Source organism: Anomalospiza imberbis, chromosome 6, assembly GCF_031753505.1.
Source record: "Anomalospiza imberbis isolate Cuckoo-Finch-1a 21T00152 chromosome 6, ASM3175350v1, whole genome shotgun sequence".
Taxonomy (NCBI): domain Eukaryota; kingdom Metazoa; phylum Chordata; class Aves; order Passeriformes; family Viduidae; genus Anomalospiza; species Anomalospiza imberbis.
In genome coordinates, this window is record NC_089686.1 from 14,684,050 (window position 1) to 14,694,294 (window position 10,245).

The following is a 10,245-nucleotide window of genomic DNA, read 5'->3' on the forward strand; positions in this document are numbered from 1 at the left end:
TCATCAAACTTCTATCTCTTATGGAAATTATATATTCAAACTGTCTCTTGCAAAGGTAGAACTGTGTTAAGCTGTCCTTTTCTAACCCTGAGTGATGTGCTAAGGGGTTGGAAGTGTGTCCTGACTCCAGGACCCTGATCACTTTGAATCCAGTAGAGCAGAGGTTTGTACCTTGGCCTCCTGAATTTCTTGTTGGGGCCATGGTCTCAGATCACTACATCCTGAAAGGATCTCTTTTTCACATCACAGATCTAAAAGAATATCTTGACTTTGTAAATTTGAAGTGCTATTTTTTTCATACTCAGAAAGGGAGTCAGTGCCTCAAATTTTCCATGCTTTTTCCAAATGTATCATCTTTCCTATTAAAATTTACTGTGTCTCCTTCAATTTTTTTGTCCTTTAACACCTCTCATAGTTACAAGAACAACAACAACAACAACAACAAAAAAAAAAAAAAAAAAAAAAAAAAAAAAAAACCACCAAAACCACAAAAACCACACACACAAAAAATCACCAATTGTTCCAGCAAGCACAAAGCAGTGGAACCAATGTAGGTTTCATGTCACAACAACTTGGGCATATAACTAATGAATCCATTTGTAAGATACCTGCTGACCTCCACAGACGAGTAGTTCTTGATCCTGACTTTATTTAGTTGTTCCTGTGCATAATCCCACTGCAGACACTGAAATTAATGATAAATCTCCTGTGGATTTCAGTGTGTACAGGTTAAAGCCCTCATTTATTAAGGGTTTATCATTGCAAATTTGCTGAAAACACCAAACTCTCACAGCTCCTGTGGGCCTCATTTTCAGTCCTGCAGAGGCATCATAATACCATGTTTGCTATAGCCGAGTCATTCCCATGACAACAAATGGAGTCTAAAATACAACATTCTCACCTTGCTGTGTGATCAAACAAAACAGAGAAGCTGGGCATCGAAGACAAAAGTTCATTGAACACATAAACCCAGCAAGCAGGTGGGAGAGAAGATAAAGACAAAATATTTCTCCTTCTCTGAAGTTCTGCCCTGAGGTAACTGTCTTTACACAGAGTTTTCTAATGCTAGGATATGCTATGGTTAGCCTGAGTATCCTCCTCTGCAGAAAGCTCAAAGGAGAGCAAATGAGAGCTTGTTAATAAATCCATTTTGCATTAATTCTTTCTGGAGGATGAGCTGTGAAAAACAATACTATTTTACAGCTTCTTCCAGTGTATCTAAAAGCAAGTCACTTTGAGGAATAGGATGAGATTGAAATGTTATTTGAGTTATTAATAGTCTTTGCAATAGAAATCAAGGCAGAGTCAGTGAACTGCTCTGAATCAAATCCTGGATTGGCAGAAAAATCAGGAAATTTTTCCAGAAAAAATTTTCAGGAAAAATTTCCTAAAAAAATGTAGGAAAAACAGTGGCTAACTGGCAATGTGGTCATCACAGGAAACCAGTGACAAGCCTGAGTGACCATAAGAATCTGCTGCCTGGGCTGTGACAGGAACAGAGACAAGGCACAACTGGAAGCACTCACATTTCCCACCAGTTCATAGGCAGAAAGATGTAACAGGGAAGGAGATGTGTTGCATCTGGCCTGGCAATGAAAGAATAGTTTCAGATTGAAGTGGCTTTCAAACCCAATTCTAAAGGATTGACAGCAGTAAAAGAGAAGGTTTAGGTGTTCCTAGGAAGACTCGTAGTCTTGACAACTGTGTCAGTGAGAGGTGGATTTCTAAGTCCCAGTTTGAGTTTGTGAGAACATTTCTGAGGATTCCATTTGGAGTGAACTATTGAATAGTTACTCTCAGGATCCTACCCCGTAACAATATAAGCATTAAGACTTACTGTGCCTTAGTGGTAGGGCAAAGAGCATGGTTTGAATTGTCCCAATGCAGAATTAACTCAAATTGGATCTTCCACTGACAGAACTCCACCTGTTAATATGTACAAACAAACTTGGACATGGATTCTGGAACGTGGCTAGGGTCTTCTTCCTTATACATAGGGCACTCTGATAAATGTATTTGTCATGTTTCTGCATATTGTGGATGCAATGAAGAATTAAGAATGCGAAATCTTTGTCAATGAAAACAGAACTGTGGATGGCAGTGCACTGGTTTACACTGAACACACCAAGAAGTGGCTGATTCATGGCATTACAGAGACAAGCCCAAAGAGCTGCAACCAAGAGCTGTGGCTGCTGCTCTTGTGCATAATAGAGTTAGCATTGACTGTGAACACAGAAGACCCTCCAGGTTTTGTTCAGCCCATAGGCAGATGATACCCAGGGGGGAGAAGGATTTCAGCTCTGGACTAGAGAAGGGAAAGTCTCATTAGTACAGCTACTTATGCCTTGCACTTTGAGAACAGGTCACAGTAGGAGCAGATGACATCTGTGAGGCAGACAGGTTGGTGAAGCTTTGATTTCATGGGTAAATAATCACTGTACCCAGGGAACTTGCCCAGTGGTGCTCAAAGTCAGTCCCACTCACACCCTGGTGTGTAGACTATACACTGAAACTTCCAGTGTCCAGGGATCTGAGTTTTCCTTGGCCTCAGTGAACAAATTACAACCAAGGTACTGTGGGCCAGAAATGATGGAGCAAGCAGCTGTTGCTCTGCTGCCTCTACATCTGCCTGACACAATAATTAAATCTCATCAGCCGTTCAATATAATGGAAGCAAACCAACTACAACAGAAGGATTTTGCAGCACAACTGTCTCATGATGTGTAACTGCAGCTGTATATTTACCTTTGTAATTAATTCTGTAAGCATTTATATGGAGTTACAAGGGACTGAGTAATTTAGAAAGCAGTGGAAGAGACCATTAAAAATAGCGAAAGGCATAATTACTTTCTTCTACCATCAATCTCCTCCATATCTTCTCTGCTGATGTTTCTCATGGATTGTTTATGTTCATTACATTACCTTCTTATCAAAATTATCTCAGGTTTCCGGTTTCATTTCCAGGTTGGGAAAAAGGCAACAGTGCTATAGTGGAACAAAGGCGTTGCCTGTTAAACACCCCATATTGAGCAGAAGCCCTAATTTTGCTACAGGACTGACATTGCCTGTGACTTGAATACAATAAATGAATTTCCTTTTGTGGAAAACGTGGGCCCCACTTCAATGGATGCTCTGTGCTGACATTTATGATGTAGGCTGGTGCCTAATGTAGCTGATTAAGCACTGCATTTATGCTCATTGCATAAATCCTTGTTTGATGAAATAAGTGGGTTATTGAGCCCTTTCTATCAGATTTCTTTTCAAGAGAGTTGATTTTTTTTTTTGGAAACTCACACAGTTCAGCTCATTGGCAGGAGTTACTCAGGAATCTTGCCAGTGGAAATCTCCCTTCTTATTTAACCTTTTCTGAATTCTGTAGCCATAGATATATTCTCTCCTGGTCATGCTAAACCAGATCAAATTTATGAGGTTAACTGACCTACTCTAGGTTTGGAGCAGTATAGAGAAAGGTGTAATGGGACTCCTTTGTGTGTGTCCCCCAGGGCTGCACAGAAATGGATGTGGTTTTAATGTCTCCTTCACTATCAATGTTGTGTTTCTCTCATTTTTTTGCATCACATAAAGTTTTAAGCTGGGCCTGGTAAGGTATAAGGTATACTGAGGCAGGCTGCACTGTGGGGCCTTTCTTCTGACCTCCAGTCTTGTAGACCCCAAGGTCAATGCATGGTGCTGCAGGGCAGATGACTAGGGGCTGGATGAGCTGCAAATGAAGTTCCTTTGTGCTGACCAAGAGCAGAAGCTGTTCCTCTCTTCCAGGCACCAGCACTTTCATTTTACTGACTGGAGAGTAGCAAACACAGACCTTCTGTGCTGTATGGTGGCTGTGAGGAGAGCAGTCAGCACCTTGGGCACAAGCATGGGTGACAACCACTTTGGAAAATGGGCTTGGAAGCAATCATTTTCTTCTAGAAAGTTAGCAGTGTTTTCCTTCTAGAAAACAACAGTTTCCAGCAGGCTTGAAAATAGTGAAATATTCTCCTAAAAGACATAATTTAACTTCAGTCACCTTCAGTGAGCCCAGCACCCAGGCTGGGTCCTAGGCCAAGGACAAAGGGGGCTGTTCTGACCTCCTCCCTGGCAGTTTGATGTATTTGAAACAGACCTCCCCAGTAATGTATTTTTCTGAGCTGCTCTTTGGTTTGTGTTTTCCAGAAGCGCTCTGGAGGCATGTGCTCATACCTGCACCGCGTGTGCCGGGCAGCGCTACCCCTGCAACTGCTGCTCCTGCTCCTCCTGCTCCTGGCCTTCCTCCTGCCCCTGGCACAGGAGACCCACAGCTGCACCCTGGCCAACAACTTTGCTCGCTCCTTCAAGCTGATGCTGCGATACGAGGGCCCACCTCCGACATAGGTCCTTGGCACGGCACGAGGTGACGGCAGGAGGGCAGACTCCTTGCTTTTAATTGCAACTAATGTAGATTTTAGGGCTCCTAACACAGCCGTCATGCCAATGGGATAGATCACATAATGCAACATAAGATTAATCCACTTTTATCAGGTATTTGAGCAAAATTAATATTTTTACAATTTTTTTATTATTGTATGTATAATATGTATATAGAGATTGTGTATGTATGTACATATATATATATATATAAATGCATATCTGTGGTCAAACTAACACCCATCATTCACTCATCCACTGTTTAAAAATAATTCTGCAAAGTTTCTGCCATCTTCCTGCAAGCAAACCTGAAGGATGGTGTTGTGGGATTTTCTGGGTGATTTTTAACATCAGATTCTTGTTTACAAATGAAGTCAGAGCAAGTATGAGAACATGTGGTCATGCACCAGGGTGTAAACTGTAGAGCTGTCACAGTAGAATCATGTTTGGATAGAGTGGTTGACATTCAGCCCAAGGAAGATTTCGACTTTTCTCTTTGAAATCTTGAGCTGATTTTTCAGTATCTGGATACAGGGATTGCAGAAGCTAATAGAAATGTTTCTACTGACTTCAGTAGGAGTGGGAGTGGACCTCCTCTTGTTCTTATTTTTTACAAGATTTCTTCTCCAATTACTGTATTCTCCAGCCCACCTGAATCAGGAGAGGTGGAATACAGTGGGAAGAAAGCTAGAAAAAAATAATATATTTTTTTAGCATCTCTCTAGCAGGAGAACTTTTAAAATCAGGTCATAATTTTCTGAACAAATTTGTGAGCACTGAACAAAACCTTGTATCACCAATCTTGTCTATAAAAAATAGTGTGTATTTTGTGTTTGTGGGGTTTTTGGGTTTGGTTTGTTGGGTTTTTTACTTTATAAAGAGGCATTTGGTAATGGATTCTAAAGCCTGAACAGTGGGATGCAACCTAGCTCAGTGTCAGTAAAGCAAAAGTTGGAAGTATTTTAATAATACCACCCTGGAAACAAGATTCCTACCTAGGATTTTTTTGCATTAATGGTTTATTGAAATTGTGTAAACTGATTGTATCAAAGACAGTGAAGCATAGATTTCTATGTAATCTAAACTCTAAAATTACGGCAACTTTTCATTTATTTACCTAACCCTATGTCTGATTTATCACATTTTTGAATGTACATTATACATTGCCTTTTAATGTAAAAGCAATTCTCACTTCAGAGTGATGAAGCCATTTTTAGTGGTGTTTTACTTAATTGACTCCTTTTGCCATTTCTGAGAGCTATCCCTTATTGTCTCATGGTTCTAGCTACAGTAGTAATCATGAGAAAAAAAAAAAAAAAAAAAACAGAAGAAACAGTTCCTTTCCCTCTCCTGGCTGTGTTGCAGGATGAATTTCTCTTCTGCGTATCAGTATGGGGTGCTTGGTGTTGTTTTCTGTATAAGGTCTAAAATAATATTGTAGCTGACAGACTGATGGAGGAAGGCACTTATTTAGCAAAATCTTTAAAGTTCTGTTCAAGAAGCAAGCTTGTTTAGAATCAGGAGGCATAACAGTATGGAGCTCAGTTTAGGCACAGGATTAGGAGAGCAGGCAGTGTGAAAGAGGAGCAGCTAAACATAGAGAGAAGAGGTGTCCATCAATTTGTAAAGCCTTAGAAAAGGAGTCACAATTAACACAGAGGACAAAAGCACAGGCTTTATGGGGGAAAATAATCTCAGAATTCTTTTGGCTCCCCTTCCTTTCTACAGTATTGGTAATATGGCATATTAAACAGCTTTTCTTCAGTTTTCAAGATTTAAAATGGGGCAAGTAACAGGGCTTCTACCAGTGTTCTGAGGAGACTTCCAGCACCAGGACTCTGTCACTGTGCTCCTAAAAATGTTTCTGACTATACTGGGTTTGCTAGTGTTGGATTAAAATGCCAAAAATCTGCTAAAAGTGTAAAGAGTGGAAATTAAAGGAGAGACAACATTGATGGTGAAAGTATCAGTCAAAGTGCAGGGGAAGCATGGAGCAGGAGCTGAGCTGATGTGGATTAAAAACCTGGCTGTCAGGAGAAGCTGACAGTAGAAGAGCTCTCAGAGCAGGCAGAAGGGACTGGAAGCAGAAAGGTGAGGAGAATCCATGTATGCTGAGCAATAAGACATTCACTTTAGGAAGCCAAGGAAGGCTTGTGACTTCTTTCATGAAGGAGCCAGATGGAGAGGAGCCATGATTTTTCAGAGAACGGGGCATATTAATTCATCTTTGCAGCCATTCTTCCTGGTGGCAGAGGACCTACCTCCTCCTCTCCTGATTAGCTGTGCAAGTGCCATGCACATTCCTCTAAAAATTGCTGCCTGCCCTGGGGGAAGAACCCCCTGTGGCTGCCCAGCAGGGAGTTAATCATCGTACACATCTCCATGTCAAATTAAATCTTCCTTTAGAAAAGAAGTGTGAGGGAAGAGGGGCAGTAACAAAACCTGCTCTGTGTGGTTGTGGATGTGTGTAGGTATGCACACACCTTTCTGTGATGTAGCTACATTGCAGTTCTCTTGGTTTTTCTGAGCTGATCCAGGTAATGAAAGTAAAATACCAGTGAGAAAGTAAAAATAATGAAGAATAATAAAGCTGCAAATGGAAGTCAGTAGGGAAATAGAAAAGTTTTTTTCTATGAAAGCCCAAAAATCTCACATCAGATTTCTTTCTGCCAAGCATTTCTGATCTGGGTGATTTGTATGGGTTCACAAATGCATTTGACACCACAGGAGTGTGTCACAGGGAGAAAATAATTCTGCATAGAGGATCTTACAAGAACAACTGCATCATCACCTTGATGTTTCAGTGTGGTGGCAGGTTTAAAAAAAAAGAGCCAAACAACTAAATTAGAAACACACTTTTGCTGCTGGGTTTGCAATCAGTTTATTCTGTAAGTCCCTTGTCTGTAATCTTGGAAAGTTTTGCTTTAAATCTCAGTCCATCCATTCTCATTAACTTAAATAATCTGAATATCTCACTGAAGTGATGAGTATTTCTACTTCTTTGCAATGAAAACTATCCAAAGCACAGGACTTTAATGTTCATATCACTGAAAACAATTTAAGTCTTCCATATGTCATTTACGTCACCTGTCCAAGGCAGGTTTAAGATTTTCTGGCAAAGAAAGAAAGAAAAAAAATCACAGAAGCAAGCTTGAGATGTAAATGTGAAATTTACTTTCTTTTTTATTCTCTTGTGTGTTTTTTTTTCTGAAAAGCTTGCAATACTGATCCCTGGAAGTGTGTGCATATATTAATCAAGTTAGTAATTGGAATAATGAAAACAAACTGCCCAGTCCCGCTTCCAGGAAACTGTACAAAGCTCAGATTCCTCAAAACACAAACTAAATCCAAAGGATTTTGTTTTTAAGAACTGGTTTCCAAACCAGTCCTTAAAATCTTGAGCACAGTTCCTTGTCTTTGCTCACAGATGATTTGGTGGTTATATGCTCACTTTTGTGCCTACAAAATCCCCAGCTCATACATCTCTGACATCCAGATGTAACTGAGATGTGTTATAGCTCAGGTTCAGACTGGGGCCACTGCTTTAAGCCTTCTCTTGCCAAAACATGGGATGCACAGAACCCTGCATGTGTCTGCAGCTGAAGACTTTCACTATTTTGCCTCAATGCAGATGCAGCCACAGTCAAAGGGTGCTAAAATCCTCTGGAACATATGGAGTATGTTTGAGGTTGTGAGTGGTTTGTGCACCTGGCCTACCGTCCCTGCAGACACCCAGCCTGTTCATGGAGCTCTGTCCGAGGATCCGCTGGACCCAGGAGCTGCTTGACCACATTAATGACCCTGCAGTGCTGAAGGCAAAATCCTGTACTCCATTGCCCATGCATTACAGTAAGGCATTACCCAAAGGCACACTTCAAACCCAACCTTTGGCATGAAAGCAAGCCTCATTTGTAAACTGTAATTGATTTTGAAGCCTGATGCTTTCCAGAGAATTTTCCATGGCAGCAATACATTGAGGTTGAAAATTGCTATTGTGCCCCATGTCTATTAAACAGCCCTTTCTCTGATTCCAGCCAGCAATTTAAATGGTATTAAATATTATTTATATATGCCCTCTCCAGAAATATCTGTATGAAAAACATCTTCAGTTTTAAGCACATACATTAAAAATGTTCTATTCCTCTGCTAGCACTCGATCTCCAAAGCAGTCCTGATTTCTACCAAGTGCTACTCTATTTGTAGAGGTCCAGAGACTTAGAAAACTCAAATATTTGAGGCTGTAAATAAAGCTAAAGTTTTATTAGTGATAAAACCACCTAGTGATCACTGAATAATTTGGACAGTTTTTATAATGGCTCTATGCTTCTCCTTAATCCCTTTTGTTGGAGTATTTGTAGACCTTGGAGAGAAGAAATGTCTCCAGAAATTGGCCTTTCCTAGACAGACAGATGGTGATCTCTGCACATCAGAAGAAATAGTATTTTCTCTTTAGTTGCTCTAAACCTCGGGAGTTTGCTACATCTGATCTCCTTTTCAATATTAAATAGGGAATGTTTTACTTTGATGTGTGTGCATACACATCTCATTAGCACTCAAGAGATTTGACAAGTGAGTTCATGTGCAATGATTCTTTTAACTTGTGTCGACACAAGAGAGTACATTGTCCTCTTTTCTTTAGGGAAAAAAACAACCAAAACTGCTGTGTGACAGAGATTCCCAGACCAAACATAACCTTTTGGAATAACTGAATATTATAGACTGAAACTAAATTATCCACCATAGGAAACTGGAAAAATAGTTTTGCCTTTCAAGAAATGCTGCTATAAACCCCCAATAAACATGTCTTTGCCAAGCATCATAGATGTCATAGGTTATGTACCCAGCTGGCTGTAAGAGCTGCTTATGAAGAGTTTACTACCTCATGGACAGTATCACCTGTTAGGGTGCAGCTGGAAACACATTTGTCCAGGGAACCTATACCAACTTCTGCCAGAATTGCTGGGGGCTATTGAGGATGTTCTCAGCAGCTCCCACACCACTGACCTGCTCTGAGCCATTACAAGTTTATTGCATTAATTTATCTGTCAGAGGTTGGCAACTCTCAGAAACCGATTTATTAAAATACTAAAGGTAATATTTCTGGTGCAGGCAAAATGATTAATTGAGAAATCAATCTTATTACTTTTGCTATATTTAAAAAAATATATCTGTTGGTTATACTGGAATATAAGCAGGTTAGTTGTAGGTGTTGGGTAACTGCAGGATGTTTTAGGCATGAGGCATTTTGACTTTTACTTGTCCATTTAAGAATTGTGGGATCATGTTACACTTGTTAATGGTAAAGCAAAACAAAGATTCTTGAATTAAAAAAAACAAAACAAAACAAACAAAAACCCTCAAAAAAAAAAACCCACCAAACAGAAAAACTCCAAAAAACAAAGTAGGAGGGAATAATCTGTCACACAGTTGTTTTTTTAATGATCTCTTTTCTATCCAATTTAAAATACGAATATGTGTCTACTGGAGAGTTATCAGTAGATCTGAAAAACAAGGACTATATATCAGGAATATACCAGTTCAAACTGTAGCCTAAAAGGCACTTCTATTCCCTAACCTGCTTCAGCAAATGCCTGATTTTACCTCATTGTACCTGTGAGATAAGAACCCTCCTCCTAGTAAAGTGTGGGTAAGGGGGAACTGCACAGCTTAAGGTGCAACATGCCACTGGAAGCAGCAGGAAACAGTAGATCTTCCAAAGGCAGCCTGATATCTCCATGCAAGAGGAACTCTGAGGTCTGGCACAATGAGAGCAGTCCAGGACTAATGACACAGGAACAAGGGCTTTGCCATCCGCTCTGCCAGACAGAACTTTGAGAGCAG

The 10,245-nt window shown here is 40.2% G+C and overlaps 1 protein-coding gene across 4 annotated transcripts in view; it reads left to right on the forward strand.

Moving 5' to 3' along the window:
• SYNE3 (spectrin repeat containing nuclear envelope family member 3) overlaps positions 1-9,758 on the forward strand; it is a 59,778-nt gene extending 50,020 nt beyond the window's left edge. For 3 of the 4 annotated variants that reach the window (XM_068192511.1, XM_068192510.1, XM_068192509.1), the window contains one exon: positions 4,174-9,758. In XM_068192511.1, the coding sequence (XP_068048612.1) occupies positions 4,174-4,371 (198 nt within the window). In that variant the 3' untranslated portion in view covers positions 4,372-9,758. The remainder of the gene's footprint in view (positions 1-4,173) is intronic. The other variant, XM_068192508.1, reaches the window with a different exon arrangement.
• The last annotated feature ends 487 nt before the right edge of the window (positions 9,759-10,245 follow it).